Genomic DNA, 25,233 nt, shown 5'->3' with positions numbered 1-25,233 from the left:
CAGGAGCAGCAGAGACGGCCGGGACCCCAGAGACATCAGTCAGGAGCAGCAGACTGCCGGGACCTCAGAGACGTCAGTCAGGAGCAGAAGAGACCCCAGAGATGTCAGTCAGGAGGTGCAGAGACTGCAGGGACCCCAGAGACGTCAGTCAGGAGCAGCAGAGCCTGCAGGGACCCCAGAGAGTGCAGAGTCAGGAGCAGCAGAGACTGTAGGGACCCCAGAGACGTCAGTCAGGAGAAGGAGAGACGGCAGAGACCCCACAGACGTCAGTCAGGAGGTGCAGAGGCCCCAGAGATGTCAGTCAGGAGGTGCAGAGACCCCAGAGATGTCAGGAGCAGCAGAGACTGTAGGGACCCCAGAGACGTCAGTCAGGAGAAGGAGAGACGGCAGAGACCCCACAGACGTCAGTCAGGAGGTGCAGAGGCCCCAGAGATGTCAGTCAGGAGGTGCAGAGACCCCAGAGATGTCAGGAGCAGCAGAGACTGCAGGGACCCCAGAGAGTGCAGAGTCAGGAGCAGCAGAGACGGCCGGGACCCCAGAGACATCAGTCAGGAGCAGCAGACTGCAGGGACCCCAGAGACGTCAGTCAGGAGCAGCAGAGACGGCCGGGACCCCAGAGACATCAGTCAGGAGCAGCAGACTGCCGGGACCTCAGAGACGTCAGTCAGGAGCAGAAGAGACCCCAGAGATGTCAGTCAGGAGGTGCAGAGACTGCAGGGACCCCAGAGACGTCAGTCAGGAGCAGCAGAGACGGCCGGGACCCCAGAGACATCAGTCAGGAGCAGCAGACTGCCGGGACCTCAGAGACGTCAGTCAGGAGCAGAAGAGACCCCAGAGATGTCAGTCAGGAGGTGCAGAGAGTGCAGGGACCCCAGAGACGTCAGTCAGGAGTAGCAGAGACCCCAGAGATGTCAGTCAGGAGGTGCAGAGAGTGCAGGGACCCCAGAGACGTCAGTCAGGAGTAGCAGAGACCCCGGAGATGTCAGTCAGGAGGTGCAGAGAGTGCAGGGATCCCAGAGACGTCAGTCAGGAGCAGCAGAGACCCCAGAGATGTCAGTCAGGAGGTGCAGAGAGTGCAGGGACCCCAGAGACGTCAGTCAGGAGCAGAAGAGACCCCAGAGATGTCAGTCAGGAGGTGCAGAGAGTGCAGGGATCCCAGAGACGTCAGTCAGGAGTAGCAGAGACCCCAGAGATGTCAGTCAGGAGGTGCAGAGAGTGCAGGGACCCCAGAGACGTCAGTCAGGAGCAGAAGAGACCCCAGAGATGTCAGTCAGGAGGTGCAGAGAGTGCAGGGATCCCAGAGACGTCAGTCAGGAGCAGCAGAGACCCCAGAGATGTCAGTCAGGAGGTGCAGAGAGTGCAGGGACCCCAGAGACGTCAGTCAGGAGCAGAAGAGACCCCAGAGATGTCAGTCAGGAGGTGCAGAGAGTGCAGGGATCCCAGAGACGTCAGTCAGGAGCAGGAGAGACCCCAGAGATGTCAGTCAGGAGGTGCAGAGAGTGCAGGGACCCCAGAGACGTCAGTCAGGAGTAGCAGAGACCCCAGAGATGTCAGTCAGGAGGTGCAGAGACTGCAGGGACCCCAGAGACGTCAGTCAGGAGCAGCAGAGACCCCGGAGATGTCAGTCAGGAGGTGCAGAGAGTGCAGGGACCCCAGAGACGTCAGTCAGGAGTAGCAGAGACCCCAGAGATGTCAGTCAGGAGGTGCAGAGAGTGCAGGGACCCCAGAGACGTCAGTCAGGAGCAGCAGAGCCTGCAGGGACCCCAGAGACGTCAGTCAGGAGAAGGAGAGACGGCAGAGACGTCAGGAGCAGCAGAGCCTGCAGGGACCCCAGAGAGTGCAGAGTCAGGAGCAGCAGAGACTGTAGGGACCCCAGAGACGTCAGTCAGGAGAAGGAGAGACGGCAGAGACCCCACAGACGTCAGTCAGGAGGTGCAGAGGCCCCAGAGATGTCAGTCAGGAGGTGCAGAGACCCCAGAGATGTCAGGAGCAGCAGAGACTGTAGGGACCCCAGAGACGTCAGTCAGGAGAAGGAGAGACGGCAGAGACCCCACAGACGTCAGTCAGGAGGTGCAGAGGCCCCAGAGATGTCAGTCAGGAGGTGCAGAGACCCCAGAGATGTCAGGAGCAGCAGAGACTGCAGGGACCCCAGAGAGTGCAGAGTCAGGAGCAGCAGAGACGGCCGGGACCCCAGAGACATCAGTCAGGAGCAGCAGACTGCAGGGACCCCAGAGACGTCAGTCAGGAGCAGCAGAGACGGCCGGGACCCCAGAGACATCAGTCAGGAGCAGCAGACTGCCGGGACCTCAGAGACGTCAGTCAGGAGCAGAAGAGACCCCAGAGATGTCAGTCAGGAGGTGCAGAGACTGCAGGGACCCCAGAGACGTCAGTCAGGAGCAGCAGAGCCTGCAGGGACCCCAGAGAGTGCAGAGTCAGGAGCAGCAGAGACTGTAGGGACCCCAGAGACGTCAGTCAGGAGAAGGAGAGACGGCAGAGACCCCACAGACGTCAGTCAGGAGGTGCAGAGGCCCCAGAGATGTCAGTCAGGAGGTGCAGAGACCCCAGAGATGTCAGGAGCAGCAGAGACTGTAGGGACCCCAGAGACGTCAGTCAGGAGAAGGAGAGACGGCAGAGACCCCACAGACGTCAGTCAGGAGGTGCAGAGGCCCCAGAGATGTCAGTCAGGAGGTGCAGAGACCCCAGAGATGTCAGGAGCAGCAGAGACTGCAGGGACCCCAGAGAGTGCAGAGTCAGGAGCAGCAGAGACGGCCGGGACCCCAGAGACATCAGTCAGGAGCAGCAGACTGCAGGGACCCCAGAGACGTCAGTCAGGAGCAGCAGAGACGGCCGGGACCCCAGAGACATCAGTCAGGAGCAGCAGACTGCCGGGACCTCAGAGACGTCAGTCAGGAGCAGAAGAGACCCCAGAGATGTCAGTCAGGAGGTGCAGAGACTGCAGGGACCCCAGAGACGTCAGTCAGGAGCAGCAGAGACGGCCGGGACCCCAGAGACATCAGTCAGGAGCAGCAGACTGCCGGGACCTCAGAGACGTCAGTCAGGAGCAGAAGAGACCCCAGAGATGTCAGTCAGGAGGTGCAGAGAGTGCAGGGACCCCAGAGACGTCAGTCAGGAGTAGCAGAGACCCCAGAGATGTCAGTCAGGAGGTGCAGAGAGTGCAGGGACCCCAGAGACGTCAGTCAGGAGTAGCAGAGACCCCGGAGATGTCAGTCAGGAGGTGCAGAGAGTGCAGGGATCCCAGAGACGTCAGTCAGGAGCAGCAGAGACCCCAGAGATGTCAGTCAGGAGGTGCAGAGAGTGCAGGGACCCCAGAGACGTCAGTCAGGAGCAGAAGAGACCCCAGAGATGTCAGTCAGGAGGTGCAGAGAGTGCAGGGATCCCAGAGACGTCAGTCAGGAGTAGCAGAGACCCCAGAGATGTCAGTCAGGAGGTGCAGAGAGTGCAGGGACCCCAGAGACGTCAGTCAGGAGCAGAAGAGACCCCAGAGATGTCAGTCAGGAGGTGCAGAGAGTGCAGGGATCCCAGAGACGTCAGTCAGGAGCAGCAGAGACCCCAGAGATGTCAGTCAGGAGGTGCAGAGAGTGCAGGGACCCCAGAGACGTCAGTCAGGAGCAGAAGAGACCCCAGAGATGTCAGTCAGGAGGTGCAGAGAGTGCAGGGATCCCAGAGACGTCAGTCAGGAGCAGGAGAGACCCCAGAGATGTCAGTCAGGAGGTGCAGAGAGTGCAGGGACCCCAGAGACGTCAGTCAGGAGTAGCAGAGACCCCAGAGATGTCAGTCAGGAGGTGCAGAGACTGCAGGGACCCCAGAGACGTCAGTCAGGAGCAGCAGAGACCCCGGAGATGTCAGTCAGGAGGTGCAGAGAGTGCAGGGACCCCAGAGACGTCAGTCAGGAGTAGCAGAGACCCCAGAGATGTCAGTCAGGAGGTGCAGAGAGTGCAGGGACCCCAGAGACGTCAGTCAGGAGCAGCAGAGACCCCGGAGATGTCAGTCAGGAGGTGCAGAGAGTGCAGGGACCCCAGAGACGTCAGTCAGGAGTAGCAGAGACCCCAGAGATGTCAGTCAGGAGGTGCAGAGAGTGCAGGGACCCCAGAGACGTCAGTCAGGAGTAGCAGAGACCCCAGAGATGTCAGTCAGGAGGTGCAGAGAGTGCAGGGACCCCAGAGACGTCAGTCAGGAGCAGCAGAGACCCCGGAGATGTCAGTCAGGAGGTGCAGAGACCCCAGAGACGTCAGTCAGGAGCAGCAGAGACCCCGGAGATGTCAGTCAGGAGGTGCAGAGACCCCAGAGAGTGCAGGGACCCCAGCACCAGCATTCAGGTGTGTGCTCTGCATGTTTAGTAGTGGCTGTAGTAGGGTTGTGTATAGTGATTATTATTATTATTTATTTATTGTTATAGCGCCATTTATTCCATGGCGCTTTACAAGTGAGGAGGGGTATACATAATAAAAACAAGTACAATAATCTTGAACAATACAAGTCATAACTGGTACAGGAGGAGTGAGGACCCTGCCCGCGAAGGCTCACAATCTACAAGGGATGGGTGAGAATACACATAGTGATGCTTTGTATATCTGCATTTTATGTCAGTCTGTGTCCTGTATATTCAGGGGGTGAAATAATTACTGAACACATCTATAAGTAAATCTTTTTGTAAAGCTACTGTTGTCATGAAATTCTCCCCAAATGTCAGTGACATCCCACCCAATCCTCACAGGACATAAATCCCCATTGATGTCCATAAATCCTGGCTTTCTCCAAACATATCCATGGTTCAGAGATGGTCACAAGAAAGAAAAAGCCAGCTCACCGATCTTCAGAAGGTGCACAGAACCCCTGTCCTGACGAGACGATACAATAGTAAAGGGAAAAAAAATGTTCCAGCTCTTCTTGATAGAATACTTGACTTCATTTCATGCGTTTAAAATACAAACAACCCCTCGGACAACGCACAGGAGGACATGAGCTACTCGTTCGATCGCTGCCGCAATCTTTATCAAAGCTGCACACCACTGAGTGAGAAAACATTAAAAAGGACCCAACACCAATCAAATGTAAAATTTCCATCACATGATCAAAGGTCCTTGTACCTAAAGTGCATAAATTTGAACATATATAAAAACACATGTATATCGCTACAAAATAGTTATTTACACGTATAAAAATACCAAGAAACAGTAAAAATAGATATATTATGCCTTGATTATTAGTAATGAAACATGATCTCATTCTTTTTGTTTAACCCATCCGGAAATCTACCGTGTAATATCGGTAAGATGGGATGTGAGACTTCTAAAAATTCTGCCTGTTTTTTAGACAGAGCTGCCAACACCAATCCATCATTGATACGTTGATTTTGAAGGCTGTTGTGGGATTAGCAGCTAAAGTTTTATAGGTCCAAGTGTCAGATAACATTTCCAGAATCTTGTTCTTATAGTCCTCCGAATTCATGACAACTATGACTCCGACATTTTAACCCCTTTCTGACATATGACGTACTATCCCGTCGAGGTGGTATGGGCCCGTGTGACCACCGACAGGATAGTACATCATCACCGATCAGCCGCGCTCACGGGGGGAGCGTGGCCGATCGGGGCCGGGTGTCAGTTGACTATCGCAACTGACATCCAGGCACTATGAGTAGTCACGAACCGCTCCTGGCACATTAACACCCGGCACACTGCGATCAAACATGATCGCAGCGTTCTGGCGGCATAGGGAAGCATCGCACAGGGAGGGGGCTCCCTGTGGTGCTTCCCTGAGACCCTTGGAGCAACGCGATGTGATCGCGTTGCTCCGAGGGTCTCCCACCTCCTCCTCCCTGCAGGCCTGGATCCAAAATGGCCGCGAGGGGCCTTCCAGGTCCTGCAGGGAGGTGGCTTCCAAGCCCCCCGGGGCAAAGTAAAAAAAAAAAAAAAATTTACATGTGTAAAAAAAACAAAAATAGAAAAAAAATAGTTCCTTAATAAAGAAAAAAAAATATTGTTCCAATAAATACATTTATTTATCTAAATAAAAAAACCAAAAGAATAAAAGTACACATATTTAGCATCGCCGCGTCCGTAACGACCCGACCTATAAAACTGTCCCACTAGTTAACCCCTTCAGTGAACACTGTAAAAAAAAAAAAAAAAAAAGGCAAAAAACGACGCTTTATTATCATACCGCCAAACAGAAAGTGGAATAACGCGATCAAAAAGACGGAAATAAATAACCTTTGCACCGATGAAAATGTCATCTTGTCCCGCAAAAAACAAGCCGCCATACAGCGTCACTAACAAAAAAATAAAAAAGTTATAGTCCTCAGAATAAAGCGATGCAAAAATAATTATTTTTTATATAAAATAGTTTTTATCGTATAAAAGCACCAAAACATAAAAAAAATATATAAATGACGTATCGCTGTAATCGTACTGACCCGAAGAATAAAACTGCTTTATCAATTTTACCAAACGTGGAACAGTATAAGCGCCTCCCCCAAAAGAAATTCATAAATAGCTGGTTTTTGTTCATTCTACCTCACAAAAATCGGAATAAAAAACGATCAAAAAATGTCATATGCCCGAAAATGTTACCAATAAAAACGTCAACTCGTCCCGCAAAAAATAAGACCTCAGATGACTCTGTGGACCAAAATATGGGAAAATTATAGCTCTCAAAATGTGGAGACGCAAAAACTATTTTTTGCAATAAAAAGCATCTTTTAGTGTGTGACGGCTGCCAATCATAAAAATCCGCCAAAAAAAGCTATAAAAGTAAATCAAACCCCCCTTCATCTTAGTTAGGGAAAATAATAAATAATAAAATTTTAAAAAATGTATTTATTTTCATTTTCCCATTAGGGTTAGGATTTGGGCTAAAGTTAGGGTTGGGGCTAAGGTTAGGGTTGGGGCTAAAGTTAGGGTTAGGGTTGGGGCTAAAGTTAGGGTTTGGATTACATTTACGGTTGGGATTAGGGTTGGGATTAGAATTAGGGGTGTGGTTAGGGTTACCATTGGGATTAGGGTTAGGGGTGTGTTTGGATTAGGGTTTCCGTTAGAATTGGGGGTTTCCACTGTTTCGGCACATCAGGAGCTCCAAAAACGCGACATGGTGTCTGATCTCAATTCCAGCCAATTTTGAGTTGAAAAAGTAAAACAGTGCTCCTTCCCTTCCCGAGCTCTCCCGCGCGCCCAAACAGGGGTTTATCCCAACATAAAAACTTTGAATTTTTCAGCGGTACCATGGTTATTTATATCCGTCTTTTTGATCGCGTGTTATTCAATTTTTTGCTTGGCGGTATGATAATAAAGCATCGTTTTTTGCCTCGTTTTTTTTCATTTTTTTTTACAGTGTTCACTGAAGGGGTTAACTAGTGGGACAGTTTTATAGGTCGGGTCGTTACGGACGCAGTGATAATAAATATGTGTACTTTTATTGTTTTTTTATTTAGATAAAGAAATGTATTTATTGGATATAGCTGTAATAATCAGCTGACACCCGGCGGCGATCTGCCTTGCTCCCCCCATGAGCGCGGCCGATCGCTTATGACGTACTATCCCGTCCATGGGAAGTAGGGCCCACCCCACATGGACGGAATAATGCATCTAATGGCAGAAAGGGGTTAATGCTATCTATTTCTTTTTGGACATCAGATAACTTATTTTCCTCATATTTGACAATAAGGCGCATTCGATTCAATCAGCAGGTGCTGAAGATAATATTCCATTCATCAGAAAACATTTTCACAAAAAATAGTTGTAGATTTTTTCTTAAGTCTCAATCCCCTGGGGATGTTATCTTTTGAAATGTAATTTTGTAAGATAGTAAGATCCCACCACGTTTTGGACTCCTGGATCATTCATTTTTCTAGCTGTATTAGGGCGTCAGAAATGTCAGGGGAATCGCTGGTCTCATCAGGTAGGTTAGACGAAACCTGTGCAGCCGTCCTGATCCTATCTCTAGATGGATCTGTCATGTTTCATACTAAAAGTTGTAGCAGATATTGGTCTGGGTGATGTCCTCAGCAACTGCGCTTAAATGTATGTGTGCTCTGGGTGGAATATAGGACTTGTCATCACTTTGTCAGTCAGCCATTAAATGATTAGCCACAAAGGAGACACAATTTACAGTATATTTATACCTGTTTGCGTACAAAAATAGATTTGGCCTGGCTGTCGGTGAGTGCAGTGCCCGCTGGGTGTCAGTGAGTTCGGTGCCCGCCCTGTGCTGGCTGTCGGTGAGTGCGGCGCCCGCCTCGTGCCTGACAGTCGGTGAGTGCAGCGCCCGGCGTGTGCTGGCTGTCGGTGAGTGCGGCACCCGCCCCATGCCTGGCTGTCGGTGAGTGCAGCACCCACCTCGTGCCAGGCTATCGGTGAGTGCAGCGCCCACCCCATTCCTGACAGTCGGTGAGTGCAGCGCCCACCGTGTGCCTGGCTGTCGGTGAGTGCAGTGGGGGAGTGTAGTGCCCGCTCCGTATCTGGCTGTCGGTGAGTGCGGTGCCTGCCCCGTATCTGGCTGTCTGTGAGTGTAGTGCCCGCTCCGTATCTGGCTGTCGGTGAGTGCGGTGCCTGCCCTGTGCCTGACTGTTGGGGAGTGTAGTGCCCGCTCCGTATCTGGCTGTCGGTGAGTGTAGTGCCCGCTCCGTATCTGGCTGTCGGTGAGTGCGGTGCCTGCCCCGTATCCGGCTGTCTGTGAGTGTAGTGCCCGCTCCGTATCTGGCTGTCGGTGAGTGCGGTGCCTGCCCTGTGCCTGACTGTTGGGGAGTGTAGTGCCCACCCCATGTCTGGCTGTTGGTGAGTGCAGTGCCTGCCCCGTATCCGGCTGTCTGTGAGTGTAGTGCCCGCTCCGTATCTGGCTGTCGGTGAGTGCGGTGCCTGCCCTGTGCCTGACTGTTGGGGAGTGTAGTGCCCACCCCATGTCTGGCTGTTGGTGAGTGCAGTGCCTGCCCCGTATCCGGCTGTCTGTGAGTGCAGTGCCCGCTCCGTATCTGGCTGTCGGTGAGTGCGGTGCCTGCCATGTGCCTGACTGTTGGGGAGTGTAGTGCCCGCTCCGTATCTGGCTGTCGGTGAGTGCGGTGCCTGCCCTGTGCCTGACTGTTGGGGAGTGTAGTGCCCGCTCCGTATCTGGCTGTCGGTGAGTGCGGTGCCTGCCCTGTGCCTGACTGTTGGGGAGTGTAGTGCCCGCTCCGTATCTGACAGTCGGTGAGTGCAGTGCCCGCCGTGTGCTGGCTGTCGGTGAGTGCGGCACCCGCCCCATGCCTGGCTGTCGGTGAGTGTAGTGCCTGCCCCGTATCCGGCTGTCTGTGAGTGTAGTGCCCGCTCCGTATCTGGCTGTCAGTGAGTGCGGTGCCTGCCCTGTGCCTGACTGTTGGGGAGTGTAGTGCCCGCTCCGTATCTGGCTGTCGGTGAGTGCGGTGCCTGCCCTGTGCCTGACTGTTGGGGAGTGTAGTGCCCGCTCCGTATCTGGCTGTCGGTGAGTGCGGTGCCTGCCCTGTGCCTGACTGTTGGGGAGTGTAGTGCCCGCTCCGTATCTGGCTGTCGGTGAGTGCGGTGCCTGCCCTGTGCCTGACTGTTGGGGAGTGTAGTGCCCTCTCCGTATCTGGCTGTTGGTGAGTGCAGTGCCTGCCCCGTATCCGGCTGTCTGTGAGTGTGGTGCCCACCCCATGTCTGGCTGTTGCAAGCTGTATTTCGTCTCCTCACTACTTTTCTCACATTCACTCTTATTTCTTCTTCCCAAAAACTATTTTCTCCGACGGGTGTCTCGCCAGCGATCAGACGATTGGGTGGTGATCACATGTTCTGCAGGAAGTCTCTGGAGGTCGCCTAGATGCGGAGTATGAAGAGCGATACATGTGTAAGTCCTGTGATCATCACTGGGGTCTGATGTCTTATGGTGGGGGCTGGCACTCAATCAGCTGACCATCTAGGTGTCTATCTCCACTAAGTCACATATATGGATAATGCCATCCTGGTGATCTGTGTCTCCTGTCCTCCAAGGGGTATTGTGTCCGGGCTCAGGCCATTACCCACTGCCTGACCTGCACATTACTCCGGGATCTTGTGATCTCCTCTGTGAGTTTGTGACTTGCCATGTGATCCCAGCAGGGCTGTAGAGTCTGTAAGCCAAACCATCGACTCCGAATGCGACTCCCACTCCTCGACTTCCCTGAATTTTGACTCCACGACTCTGACTCCAAAGCCTCCATCACTACTGATCATGGACGTGAAGTGCAGCACAAACTCGTCTCCACTAAGAACTGAGAGCCTCGGGTCAGGAACAGAACAGACGTTTATAGGACATTTCAGAACTTCCCCAAATTCCGATGGAATTGTTTACATCACATCCTGCACTGTACTACTGCACCCAATGTGTTATATATGATAGGAGTCGCTCCATTTTATACCAACTCCACCTAACTCGACACCAACTCCACGACTCTGACTCCACAGCCCTAGATCCCAGGACCGCCACAGTGCAGCCAACGGTTCCAGTGCAGAGGTTCTCTGTGATTTGTTACTGGAGCTACATGGGGTCTTGTCACTTATAAACTTCTAGCATTGGGCTCTAAGACCTGTGGGACTCGTCATCCTCGCAGGTCGGCTGCTGCTCGTTTTACCTGTTGGTTGATGGATCCCAGGGTAGTTGGTTGCATGTCTAGGGTTGCGAACTGATCCTTACTCCTAATTCCTTTGTTCTCCTCAGGTCCAGAGCACTAATGACTTTAGTACCCTCAGTAAAGTCTCCGCCATCTCTATGGGATACTTCAATGATGAATTTCAGAAATATTTTGTGAGCCGAACATGCAGGAGATCCCCACTCATCCACAGGTGCATACCCCATGTTTAATGTCTAAAAGATGGAGAAGGGAACATTCTCACAGATAATATTTCATAAACCAGATATCAAGGCCACCACCCATCCCCTGCCCTGCCATGGCTGGCACTCAATCAGCTGACCATCTAGGTGTCTATCTCCACTAAGTCACGTATATGGATAATGCCATCCTGGTGATCTGTGTCTCCTGTCCTCCAGGGGGTATTGTGTCCGGCTCAGGCCATCAGCCATCCCCTGCCCCACCATGGCTGGCACTCAATCAGCTGACCATCTAGGTGTCTATCTCCACTAAGTCACGTATATGGATAATGCCATCCTGGTGATCTGTGTCTCCTGTCCTCCAGGGGGTATTGTGTCCGGCTCAGGCCATCACCCATCCCCTGCCCCACCATGGCTGGCACTCAATCAGCTGACCATCTAGGTGTCTATCTCCACTAAGTCACGTATATGGATAATGCCATCCTGGTGATCTGTGTCTCCTGTCCTCCAGGGGGTATTGTGTCCGGCTCAGGCCATCACCCATCCCCTGCCCCACCATGGCTGGCACTCAATCAGCTGACCATCTAGGTGTCTATCTCCACTAAGTCACGTATATGGATAATGCCATCCTGGTGATCTGTGTCTCCTGTCCTCCAGGGGGCATTGTGTCCGGCTCAGGCCATCACCCATCCCCTGCCCCACCATGGCTGGCACTCAATCAGCTGACCATCTAGGTGTCTATCTCCACTAAGTCACGTATATGGATAATGCCATCCTGGTGATCTGTGTCTCCTGTCCTCCAGGGGGTATTGTGTCCGGCTCAGGCCATCACCCATCCCCTGCCCCACCATGGCTGGCACTCAATCAGCTGACCATCTAGGTGTCTATCTCCACTAAGTCACATATATGGATAATGCCATCCTGGTGATCTGTGTCTCCTGTCCTCCAGGGGGTATTGTGTCCGGCTCAGGCCATCACCCATCCCCTGCCCCACCATGGCTGGCACTCAATCAGCTGACCATCTAGGTGTCTATCTCCACTAAGTCACATATATGGATAATGCCATCCTGGTGATCTGTGTCTCCTGTCCTCCAGGGGGTATTGTGTCCGGGCTCAGGCCATTACCCACTGCCTGCTCGAGTTCCTCCAGGACACGGCAACTTGTCCCCATAGGCAGGTAAGTGTCAGTCCCAGACCTACACCCCCTCGTGCTTTTTTCTGTTTCCTGTTATTTTTCTGTGATGTTAATCTTTCAGGTGCTCAGCCTTGGTTGTGGCTTTGATTCTCTCTACTTCCGGACGTGTGGGAGGACCGGTGGACTCGGATCCACTTGTATTTGGGAGGTGGATTTCCCGGCAGTGGTTCAGCGGAAGCGTCTCCTGATTGAACAGAACGAGACTCTGAAGGGTCTGCTGAATAACCTGACGCCCCCCGGGGCTTCTAATGGGAAAGAAGGCGAGTGTCTATAAGTGGTCTCCACTACAACTCGTAGTAGGGCTGCAGAGCATGCTGGGAATTGTTATAGGAGAGCCATGGTTTTGCGTGTACCTCCACGGTAGGTCAGGGAGAGGATAAACACTGGTGTGGAGAGCATGCAATATCGGGGTCACAATGGCACCATGATCACAGCTGTCTGCCTGCACAGAATTCCAACATTGCCTTGTGATTTTGGGTGTGCGCCTTGTATGCACGGATCTTTTTCTCCTCCTCTCCACATGTTTAGCCTCTCCATTCATATTAGTCCTGATTTAGACATGCCCTATAGTAGTGCTCCCTACCTTTTTTGTTCTTGTCCCTTAAAGCGAACCTGTCACCAGGTTTGGCCGATACGAGTTACGGCCACCGCCTTCAGGGCTTATCTACAGCATTCTATAATGATGTATATAAACCCTCCAATCCGAACTGCTAGAGAAGAAAAATAACTTTTATTATACTCCCTTGCGGGACGGTCCGGTCTGGTCTGGTGGGTTGTCGCAGGTTTGGTCCGGCGCCTCCCATCTTCTTGCGATGCCGCCCTCCTGCTTGCGTCGTGTCGCGCTCCTGTGCAGGCGTATTTATCTGCCCTGTTGAGGACAGAGCGAAGTACTGCAGTGCGCAGGTGACGGGAAAGGTCACAGAGTCCCAACAGGGCAGATGAGTATGCCTGCACAGGAGCTCGATGCCGGGGAGCCATGACGCAAGCAGGAGGGCGGCGATCATAAGAAGATTGGAGGTGCTGGACAAAGACCTGCGACACCCACCGGACAGGACCGCCCCCCCGGGTGAGTATAATAAGTTATTTTCTACTCTTGCAGGTCGGATCGGGGGTTTATATACATCGTTATAGAATGCTGTAGATAAGCCCTGAAAGGCGGTGGCCGTAACTCATATCGGCCAAACCTGGTGACAGGTTCCCTTTAATGATCAGTGGCTTTCCTACTTAGTAGATTCCCTCTGGCTGCAGACATGGTCAAAGCCTGACACCATCTTCTAGCAGCTGAGGAATCTTAGACCATTCCTCACAGGCAGTGGCCTATACGTCACTAATTATTCTTGTTTGCTGCAGCCGCCTTCACATCCTACCAAATGTTTTCCTATGCGGTTCAAGTGGCTCTGACTGCCGCTCCAGAATCTTCCAGGACGTCTCCTGATAACATGGACTGTGAGCTGCTGGAATCATTGTCCTGTTAGAAAATCCAAGGATGTCCAAGCTTCAGCTCCTCACAGAAGACAGGATGCGATTTCCTGATACCTCAATCCATCTTGTTCTCTACACACTAGGTTTTTCCGTGCCAAAGTAAAGGAGACATCACCGGCCCCTGCTGTGCCTCACCATGGGCATCAGCATGCCTTACTGTAGGCATCACTGAGCCCCCGCTTTGTCTCACCGTACGCATCACAGAGCCCCCCGCTGTGCCTCACCATAGGTATCACCAAGCACCAGCTGTGTCTCTCCAAGGCATCACCGAGCCCACCGCTGTGTTTCACCATAGGCATCACAGAGCCCCCGCTGTGCCTCACCTTAGGTATCACCAAGCACCAGCTGTGTCTCTCCATAGGCATCACCAAGCACCAGCTGTGTCTCTCCATAGGCATCATCGAGCCCCCTCCTTTCTTCACTGTATACATCATCAACCCCCCACTATGGCTCACTGTAGACATCACTGAGCCCCCCGTGCCTCACATTAGACCTCAGAGTCCCCATCATAGTTCACTGTAGACAACATCAAGACTCCACCGTGCTTCACTGTAGAGATCACCATTCTCCCACCATGGTTCACAGTAGACCTCATCTAGCCCCCGCTGTTTCACTGTAGACATCACTGAAATCCTGCCGTGCTTCACTGTAGACATCACTGACCTCCCGCCATGGTTCACAGTAGACATCGTCTAGCCCCCGCTGTGTTTCACTGTAGACATCACTGAGATCCTGCCGTGCTTCACTGTAGACATCACTGACCTCCCGCTATGGTTCACAGTAGACATCATCTAGCCCCCGCTGTGTTTCCCTGTAGACATCACTGAGATCCTGCCGTGCTTCACTGTAGACATCACTGACCTCCCGCCATGGTTCACAGTAGACGTCATCTAGCCCCCGCTGTGTTTCACTGTAGACATCACCGCCCTCCCGCCATGCTTCACTGTAGACATTACTGACCTCCCGCCATGGTTCACAGTAGACGTCATCTAGCCCCCGCTGTGTTTCACTGTAGACATCACCGCCCTCCCGCCATGCTTCACTGTAGACATCACTGACCTCCCGCCATGGTTCACAGTAGACGTCATCTAGCCCCCGCTGTGTTTCACTGTAGACATCACCGCCCTCCCGCCATGCTTCACTGTAGACATCACTGACCTCCCGCCATGGTTCACAGTAGACGTCATCTAGCCCCCGCTGTGTTTCACTGTAGACATCACCGCCCTCCCGCCATGCTTCACTGTAGACATCACTGACCTCCCGCCATGGTTCACAGTAGACGTCATCTAGCCCTCGCTGTGTTTCACTGTAGACATCACTGAGATCCTGCCATGCTTCACTGTAGACATCACTGAGATCCTGCCGTGCTTCACTGTAGACATCACTGAGATCCTGCCGTGCTTCACTGTAGACATCACTGACCTCCCGCCATGGTTCACAGTAGACAACATCTAGCCCCCGCTGTGTTTCCCTGTAGACATCACTGAGATCCTGCCGTGCTTCACTGTAGACATTACTGACCTCCCGCCATGGTTCACAGTAGACGTCATCTAGCCCCCGCTGTGTTTCACTGTAGACATCACCGCCCTCCCGCCATGCTTCACTGTAGACATCACTGACCTCCCGCCATGGTTCACAGTAGACGTCATCTAGCCCCCGCTGTGTTTCACTGTAGACATCACCGCCCTCCCGCCATGGTTCACAGTAGACGTCATCTAGCCCCCGCTGTGTTTCACTGTAGACATCACCGCCCTCCCGCCATGGTTCACAGTAGACGTCATCTAGCCCTCGCTGTGTTTCACTGTAGACATCACTGAGATCCTGCCGTGCTTCACTGTAGACATCACTGACCTCCCGCCATGGTTCACAGACATCATCTAGCCCTCGCTGTGTTTCACTGTAGACATCACTGAGATCCTGCCATGCTTCACTGTAGACATCATCAAGCCCACGACATGCTACACTGTAGGCATCACTGAGTCATTTTAGTTTTAGGTCAGCAGAGGTGACGTCTTGTAGTTCAGGAAGACCTTCACATTTTATATGCTCTTTACTATGCAAACTGGGACCTCAGTGTCTGCTGCCACCAAATTTTGCTGTGTGACTTCTGAAGTCAATGGAGGCTTTTTGGCCACTTGTCTCTTAAGACGTGTGATGCAGACGGTGAAGGCTTCCTATTGCTGCCATGGAAGCTGGAGTTTCTATATGAAATTTGGAACCTTGTATCTAAAATCATTCAATTCCTCTTTATCTTGTATACTCCTTGTTTGTACGTTGGTGTCTGTTTTTTTTCACCTATGCTCTCAACGGTCTAGAATATTAGTGACCTAGAGGCGATTGCCCGTGAATATTTAGCGACGATTACACAGGAACGCTGTCGCAACTGATATGTGGCAGTGCATCAGATCTGCAGCAGGTCATTAGTAACAGGATCTCCACTAAGTACAACCTTCATCCCAAAAAATCAAAATCCGATGATCTGGAAATCTCTTATCGCCATATTTTATCACAGATGATATTATAGTTCAGAGGCTTTGGCCTTTTTCATTTGAAAACATTAACTAATTTAGAATTTGATGGCAGAGACACATCTAAGAAAAGTTGTACCCCGAGCCGTGTCCACCGTTGTACCCCTAGCTGTATTCATCCTTGTGCAGCATCCCCTCTTCTTACAACTGTCTGTGAATGTGTGGGAAGTGAGGAGACAATAACTTGAGTTTTTGGAGAGGAACATTATTCCATTCTTGTCTGATGTCGGATTCTCGCTGCCTTACAATTTCAGTTATTTTTTTCCCCCAATTTTTTTTTTGTCTGTCCAGCCTCTGTTTCAAGACTTTCATTGAATGAGAACTCACCACCTCTCGTGGCCGCCTGTTCCACTCATTGATCTCCCTCACTGTCAAAAAGTTTTTTCTGATATCTAATTTGTATCTTCTCCCTTTCAGTTTCATTCCATTGCTTCTAGTCTTTCCTTGTGCAAATGAGAATAAAGATGATCCTGCTACACTGTGACAGCCCTTCAGATATTTGTAGACGGCTATTAAGTCTTCTCTGTCTTCTTTTTTGCAAGCTAAACATTCCCAAATCCTGTAACCGTTCCTCATAGGACATGGTTTGCAGACTGGTCACCATTCTGGTTGCTCTTCTCTGAACTTCCTCCAGTTTTTTTTGTGGTGCCCAGATCTGGACACCGTATTCCAGACGAGGTCTGACCAAAGAGGAGTAGAGGGGATAATTACTTCATGTGATCTAGACTCTGTGCTTCTCTTAATACACCCTAGAACTGTGTTTGCCTTTTTTTGCTGCTGCATCACACTGATGACTCGTGCAGTCTGTGATCTGTTAGTATACCCAAGTCTTTTTCACACTTGCTGTTGCTTAGTTCTATTCCTCCCATTATATAGAAGTACTTTTTGTTTTTCTTGCCCTGATGTAGAATCTTGCATTTCTCCCTGGGGAGATGGGGAGAGTTGGAAAAGCAATGGGGATGTTGAAATCACCCATGATGAGGGTGGGGATGTCACAGGAGAGAAAGTGTGGAAGCCAGGTGGCAAAGTGATCCAGGAACTGATGAGAGGGGCCGGGAGGATGATACACAACCGCATCTCGCATGGAGAAGGGGACGTAGAGTCTGACAGCATGGACTTCAAAAGAAGGGAAGACAAGTGAGGATACTTGGGGGATAACTTGGAAGGTACATTTGGGTGATAGGAGCAGACCAGCGCCTCCACCTGTTCTGTTGTCTGATCTTGGGGTATGAGAGAAGTGTAGTCCACCATATGAGAGAGCAGCAGCAGCGGTGGTGTCTGACTGCTGGATCCAGGTTTCAGTAAGAGCCAGGTGGTTAAGAGAATTAGAAAGGAAGAAGTCATGGATGAAGGAGAGTTTATTACACACAGAGTGAGAATTCCAAAGGGCACAATTGAAAGAGGCAGAAGGCATGCATGAGATATTGATAAGGTTAGAGGGGTTTCTGAGTGTAACAGTTGGGAGGTTTGACTTGCTATAACATGGGTTGCCAGGGTTGGGAGAGATGTCTCCTGCGTCTAGGAGAAGGAGGATAGAAGGAGTGAGCAGATGGTGAAGTGATTTGTGAGAGCGTCTCTTGTGTTGGATGGTGGGACTGAATGGATCTGCACTGTTCAGCAATGTGAACAGCGCGTGAGTGCTATACATAGGAGAGGCAAGGACAGAGGGGCCGATATGAATGGAGTGTAAAGAGTTTGCAAGGGCAGTGAATGTGAGAGAGTGCAGCAGCCAGGATATAGATTATACAAATACATATGATGAATATTTGTTCTGTTCCAAATGAACAGGGAATAGAATTATTTAATTGTCTTACCTGTCTCCTGCCCTATCTAACTGCCATGTTTTAACTGTCAGTACTTCGATTGAATGTGCACAGATGGAAGTGCACGAATGCTTCCCCAGGCTATGTCTAAATTTATAGGAGACTAATGCTTAGATCTTACTCCTTTTTTTTTTCTCTCGTTAGCAATCAAACTAACTTGAGACAGCAGGACACGATAAATGTAGTGAACAGATAAACAAATGTCCAGGCCTACATGGATCATAATCCACTTTGAAAACAGTTATATGACCTCTCTGCATAAGGAACAAGCAGAAGTAAGTTCAATAGCTAGATACAAAAGTATACCAAATCAAATGCTTGCTAAGATGGCTAACAAATCTAGAAACATGCAAGAATCAATCTATTTGATACAAACTGGATGGTCCTCTTCTCCATAACAAGCTGGATGGTCCCACTGCTTAATAACAAACTGGATGGTCCTTCTTCTCCATAACAAGCTGGATAGTCCCTCGCTTCAATGACAAACTAGATGATACCTCTGCTCAATAGCAAGCTGGATAGTCCCTCTCTTCTTGAATCCGCAGAACTCGGCGTCCATGGTTTCCATGAAGAATTTCACATTAATCCAACCACAGGACAGTTTTCCATTTTGCCTCCGGCCATTTTAATTGGAATTTGGTCCAGCGAACACTCCAGCATTCCTGGATTCCTGGAGATATACAGTACAGCTTCTTATTTACATAAGAGTTGTCACATTTGTTGATTGCAGAGTGATCTGTGATCACAGACAATGATTTCTGGATTATTCCTGAGCCCTTGAAGTGATGCATGCCTGTATTTGGTGCATCGCCACCTGAGGGCCCAGAGATCACGAGCCTCCAATACTGACCGTTGACCTTGTCCGCTGTGCACATGGATTTCTCCAGAATCTCTGACTCTTCTGATATAGTAACCTAGTTAGCAAGGCCGAAAAAAGCCATTTGTCCATCCAGTTCAGCATATATTCCATCAGAAATAATCCCCAGATCTACGTCCTTCTAAAGAACCTAATATCTGTAAGACACAATATTGTTACACTCCAGGAAGACATCCAGGCCTCTCTTGAACCCCTCGACTGAGTTCGCCATCACCACCTCAAGGATTTCCAGATTCTTACTGCTCTAACAGTAAAGAATCCTTGTCACAATAATGTATAACGTGGAGTAGGATTTTTCATTTTCCCTGTTATCACGCACGCTGTGGGCTCTGACTCCCCCTTCTCTCATTGTTTCTGCTGTGTGTGTGAATTCTAAACCTCTCATTCCCTCTCCCCACAAGAATTTTTACGACCTCTGTAGCTGCAATAGACAATTCTCCCATCTAGTGCCAGCTGAAACTGGGCTAGTCTCTCTCAAAAGACATGAGGTTCTCTGTTCTATTATAGTAAGATATTGGGCCACCTATTTGGGCTAGAAAAATACGGAGTACATATTGCGAATTCCCATCGGTAGATCTGTCAATCACTGTAAGCGCTAGCAGCTAAACACAACGAGTACAAAGTGCGGATTTCTCTGGAACCGGGTGGACCAACTAGTCCGAGTGCGGTATCATTAGAAGCAAATTTTAATATAAGATGAATGATGGGGGTGCTGTGACTCTGCCATGTTCTGAAGCCAAGATATGAGAATTATAAGGATTGCTGGTATAATCTGTAACGTTGAGGAGAGGGGAGTATGAAGGTAAACCGGCTCCTTTAGTGATGTCACAAGCCTGCAGGTATAAGTGACTGCACTCCACCCAGCTTTCATTCTTGCCTGGGACCTTAATCCATGAAGACTCTTGGTCATGCACTGTGATGTCTGGATCCGCCTACCAGCATGGTTAGCTGAAATGATCTAAGCAAATGTGAGTTTTATCTTTCTTTAATCCATGTTTTTTTTATAATTGCTATACATACCTTGTCTCATATTGTAACATCTTTATATACCTTTTATAAACACTGCCTACCTTTTGGGAGTAAAATATAAAATTACTAGTTTTGTCTTCTCCATGCTCTGTGTGAATCTTCACGTGCCTGAAGTAATTACGCTACTAATTTGGATTGGCTCTGAACCCCTCTGTGTGTGAAATCTGAGCTGGTGGCAGCGAAGTGTTTTCTGGGCTAAGTGGGTGCCGCTGGCAGCGACGGAAGGAACGGGGTTTTATAAGCTATTGTCTGGCTGTGGCCTGAGCATTTATAATTCCCTTTCTGCAGCGTGCCTGCTAGCCAGTCCACAATGAAGCGGCCCGTCCGCAACTAGTTATCCCAGGTGTAGTTCCCTGACTGACCTGAGGGTAAAGGGGGCGCTGGAGAGCTGCAAGTTCCGAAGCGGAACTGGAAAGCGGGATATACATAAATCCCTGCAGTTTGTGATATTGTAGCAGCAGTGGGATAACTAAAATAAGCCCCTGCGGTAAATTGATAGGTCAATAGTCTTGTTTGTGTTTTCATCACATTGTAGCAGTGGAGGGATAACTAAGATAAGCCCCCTGCACATGTGATACCCATGTGCTGACCAAAGGTCACCCACGATCCGTGACCCATTGGTGTCGGCACGGTGGAAATCGTGACAATCCTATGTTGATAGGAAAACCTCTCCAGACGCAAAGAATGCCCCCTTGTGCCCGTCACCTTCCTTGGTATAAACAAATCCTCGGAGAGATATTTGTATTGTCCCCTTAGATACTTATACATATTATTAGATCGCCCCTCAGTCGTCTTTTTTCTAGACTAAAGAATCCTAATTTTGCTAATCTTTCTGGGTATTGTAGTTCCCCCATCCCCTTTATTTGTTTTGTTGCCCTCCTTTGTACTCGCTCTAGTTCCATTATATCCTTCCTGAGCACCGGTGCCCAAAACTGTACACAGTACTCCATGTGCGGTCTAACTAGGGATTTGTACAGAGGCAGTATAATGCTCTCATCATGTGTATCCAGACCTCTTTTAATGCACCCCATGATCCTGTTTGCTTTCGCAGCTGCTGCCTGGCATTGGCTGCTCCAGGTAAGTTTATCATTAACTCGGATCCCCAAGTCCTTCTCCATGTCAGATTTACCCAGTGGTTTCCCGTTCAGTGTGTAATGGTGATATTGATTCCTTCGTCCCATGTGTATAACCTTACATTTACCATTGTTAAACCTCATCTGCCACCTTTCAGCCCAAGTTTCCAACTTATCCAGATCCATCTGTAGCAGAATACTATCTTCTCTTGTATTGACTGCTTTACATAGTTTTGTATCATCTGCAAATATCAATATTTTACTGTGTAAACCTTCTACCAGATCATTAATGAATATGTTGAAGAGAACAGGTCCCAATACCGACCCCTGCGGTCCCCACTGGTCACAGCGACCCAGTTAGAGACTATACCATTTATAACCACCCTCTGCTTTCTATCACTAAGCCAGTTACTAACCCATTTACACACATTTTCCCCCAGACCAAGCATTCTCATTTTGTGTACCAACCTCTTGTGCGGCACGGTATCAAACGCTTTGGAAAAATCGAGATATACCACGTCCAATGACTCACCGTGGTCCAGCCTATAGCTTACCTCTTCATAAAAACTGATTAGATTGGTTTGACAGGAGCGATTTCTCATAAACCCATGCTGATATGGATTTAAACAGTTATTCTCATTGAGATAATCCAGAATAACATCCTTCAGAAACCCTTCAAATATTTTACCAACAGTAGAGGTTAGACTTACTGGCCTATAATTTCCAGGGTCACTTTTAGAGCCCTTTTTGAATATTGGCACCACATTTGCTATGCGCCAGTCCTGCGGAACAGACCCCGTCGCTATAGAGTCCCTAAAAATAAGAAATAATGGTTTATCTATTACATTACTTAGTTCTCTTAGTACTCGTGGGTGTATGCCATCCGGACCCGGAGATTTCTATAATTTAATCCTATTTAGCCGGTTTCGCACCTCTTCTTCCGTTAGATTGGTGACCCTTAATATAGGGTTTTCTTTGTCTCTCGGCATTTCACCTAGCATTTCATTTTCCACCGTGAATACCGTGGAGAAGAAGGTGTTTAACCCCTTCCCGACATCTGACATAATAGTACGTCAGATGTCGGGTCCCCTGCTTTGATGTGCGCTCCGGCGATGAGCGCACATCAAAGTCGCGACATGTCAGCTGTTTTTTACAGCTGACATGTGCGCGCAATAGCGGCGGGTGAAATCGCGATCACCCGCCGCTATTAACTAGTTAAATGCCGCTGTCAAACGCAGACAGCGGCATTTAACTACCGCATCCGGCCGTGCGGCCGGATATGAGCGCATCGCCGACCCCGTCACATGATCGCGGGTCGGCGATGCTTGTGCATTGTAACCATAGATGTCCTGGAGACCTCTATGGTTACTGATCGCCGGTGGCTGTGAGCGCCACCCTGTGGTCGGCGCTCACAGCACACCTGCATTTTAGCTACATAACAGCGATCTGATGATCGCTGTTATGTAGCAGAGCCGATCGGGCTGTGCCTGCTTCTAGCCTCCCATGGAGGCTATAGAAGCATGGCAAAAGTAAAAAAAAAAGTTAAAAAAAATGTGAAAAAAATAAAAAAAATATAAAAGTTTAAATCACCCCCCTTTCGCCCCAATCAAAATAAATCAATTAAAAAAAACCCCAACCTACACATATTTGGTATCGCCGCGTTCAGAATCGCCTGATCTATCAATAAAAAAAAAGCATTAACCTGATCGCTAAACGGCGTAATGAGAAAAAAAATCGAAACGCCAGATTTACGTTTTTTTGGTCGCCACGACATTGCATTAAAATGCAATAACGGGCGATCAAAAGAACGTATCTGCACCAAAATGCTATCATTAAAAATGCCAGCTCGGCACGCAAAAAATAAGCCCTCACCTGACCCCAGATCACGAAAAATGGAGACGCTACGAGTATCGGAAAATGGCGCAATTTTGTTTTGTTTTTTGCAAAGTTTGGAATTTTTTTTCACCACTTAGGTGAAAAATAACCTAGTCATGTTAGGTGTCTATGAACTCGTAATGACCTGGAGAATCATAATGGCAGGTCAGTTTTAGCATTTAGTGAACCTAGCAAAAAAGCCAAACAAAAAACAAGTGTGGGATTGCACTTTTTTTGCAATTTCACTGCACTTGGAATTTTTTTCCCGTTTTCTAGTACACGACATGGTAAAACCAATGATGTCGTTCAAAAGTACAACTCGTCCCGCAAAAAATAAGCCCTCACATGGCCAAATTGACGGAAAAATAAAAAAGTTATGGCTCTGGGAAGGAGGGGAACGGTAAAAGCTCCGGGGGTGAAGGGGTTAATATATTAGCTTTTTCCTCATCGTCTACAACCATTCTTTCCTCGTTTTTATTCTTTTACTATTGATATAGTTGAAGAACAGTTTGGGATTAGTTTTACTCTCCTTAGCAATGTGCTTCTCTGTTTCCTTTTTGGCAGCTTTAATTAGTTTTTTAGATAAAGTATTTTTCTCCCTATAGTTTTTTAGAGCTTCAGTGGTGCCATCCTGCTTTAGTAGTGACAATGCTTTCTTTTTACTGTTAATTGCCTGTCTTACTTCTTTGTTTAGCCACATTGGGTTTTTCCTATTTCTAGTCCTTTTATTCCCACAAGGTATAAACCGCTTACAGTGCCTATTTAGGATGTTCTTAAACATTTTCCATGTATTATCTGTATTCTTATTTCTGAGGATATTGTCCCAGTCTACCAGATTAAGGGAATCTCCAAGCCGGTCAAACTTTGCCTTCCTAAAGGTCAGTGTTTTTGAGACAAGACTTTACATAGAGACAAACCCCTCCTCCTCTCTGATTTTATACAATACTTCCTAAACAGACTGTAACCCTGTAAGTTATCTGCCCAGTCATAGCTTTCATCTAACCATGTCTCGGTTATTCCCACTATGTCATAGTTACCTGTAGATATTTCTGCTTCTAGTTCTTCCATCTTGTTTGTCAGGCTTCTGGCGTTTGCGAGCATGGAGTTTAGAGGATTTTGTTTTGTTCCAGTCTCCTCCCTGTGGATTGTTTTAGAATTTTTTTACCTCTCTTCTGAGTGTGTTGTCTTGGGTCTTCTTTGCCGTACCTCATCTCCTTCATCAGTATATTTTCTGGCTTCAAGTTCGAGTCTAACGTTTTCTTCCCGTCCTCTCCTCTAGTTTATCGCCCTCCTGATGAGTGTAGCGAGTCTTCTGGTGAATGTGTGTTTCTCTGGTTTGTTGAGGTGTAGTCAGTCTCTGGCGAGGAGTCCGTCGTACAGGCCATGAATAAGATATCTTGTCGAAATGCGTGGGCTAAAGTTGCTGTAGTGTCATATGCTGCTATGTGTTGATGTTCACAATATATTCCTTATGGTACATTCAAGGAACATTTTTTAATTATAGATAAATAAATTTAATTTTTTATGAGTACCTATAGCCCGCTAGATTTTCTCCACATGTGCATTTCTTATCCGTCGTACAGGTAACTCACACCGTGGTTCAGGAATCCGAATCCTTGTTGTCTGCACCATCGTCTTAGCCAGTTGTTAGCATCAAGGATCCTGTTCCATCTCCTGTTACCTTTCACGTCTACTGGAAGGATAGAAGAAAAAACTACCTGTGCATCCAGTTCCTTTACTTCTTTCCCCAACACTTCAAAGTCCTTGCAGATTGTCAGTAGGTCCTTCCTTGCCGTGTCATTGGTGCCAACATGTATCAGAAGAATTGGGTGGACGTCCTTGGAACTGATGAGCTTTGGTATCCTATCGGTCGTATCCTTGATCATCGCGCCTGGGAGGCAGCATACTTCTCTTGCGGTTATGTCCGGTCTGCAGATGGCTGCTTCTGTGCCTCTCAGTAGTGAGTCTCCCACCACTCCCTGATAATATCTGCTGTAGATGTTGTCTATGCTACAGAGAGACTCTGCCTCTCTTACATTCTTTTCTCATACACATTCATGTGTTTAGTTGAACATTGACCGTCTGACTGTTTTTCATTCGTGCCAATTACTTTTGCAGCCTTTTGATCATACTGTTTGTGTCGCTGCCATCTGTTTCATTATGAGTTGATTGTTTGGAAGGAGAAATGTCCAATCTGTTCTCTGTTGTGATAAAATGTGGAGATCAGAGATTTCTAGATCATTGCATTCTGGCTTTCTACACATTTTACACAGCGCCCCTGCTTTATTGGAATTGGCGTTTTCTAAAAACGCTGGTCATGAAGTGAGGACCAATATCAATGTCAATCTTGTGTTAGTAGATGCCATTGTCCTGGACTCAGAAGATTACCGACTTATCGGGGTGGATCTCTGTGATGTTGTGTCGCTGGAGTCTGGATTAGAGGGGGCAGGTTTTAGATGGGATTGTCCCACTCTCATTCTGGCAGAAGTAGTGCTTTGCTACATGGATCCTGCACGGTAGGTGGCCTGCATTGACCTCT

General features: G+C 49.0%; 1 protein-coding gene across 6 annotated transcripts in view; it reads left to right on the top strand.

Annotated features, from left to right (window-relative positions):
• The window catches only part of LCMT2 (leucine carboxyl methyltransferase 2), a 186,176-nt gene that overhangs the window by 37,414 nt on the left and 123,529 nt on the right, over positions 1-25,233 (top strand). For 5 of the 6 annotated variants that reach the window (XM_077299015.1, XM_077299014.1, XM_077299012.1 and 2 more), the window contains exons 2-6: positions 9,767-9,852; positions 10,702-10,826; positions 11,908-11,989; positions 12,069-12,267; positions 25,054-25,210. In XM_077299015.1, the coding sequence (XP_077155130.1) occupies positions 9,826-9,852; positions 10,702-10,826; positions 11,908-11,989; positions 12,069-12,267; positions 25,054-25,210 (590 nt within the window). In that variant the 5' untranslated portion in view covers positions 9,767-9,825. Of the gene's footprint in view, positions 1-4,590; positions 4,842-9,766; positions 9,853-10,701; positions 10,827-11,907; positions 11,990-12,068; positions 12,268-25,053; positions 25,211-25,233 lie in introns of those variants that run through there. The other variant, XM_077299013.1, reaches the window with a different exon arrangement.

Source organism: Ranitomeya variabilis, chromosome 3 (genome assembly GCF_051348905.1).
Source record: "Ranitomeya variabilis isolate aRanVar5 chromosome 3, aRanVar5.hap1, whole genome shotgun sequence".
NCBI classification, from domain to species: domain Eukaryota; kingdom Metazoa; phylum Chordata; class Amphibia; order Anura; family Dendrobatidae; genus Ranitomeya; species Ranitomeya variabilis.
Note: the sequence above shows the minus strand (reverse complement) of the source record. Positions and strands in the feature narration are given on the sequence as shown.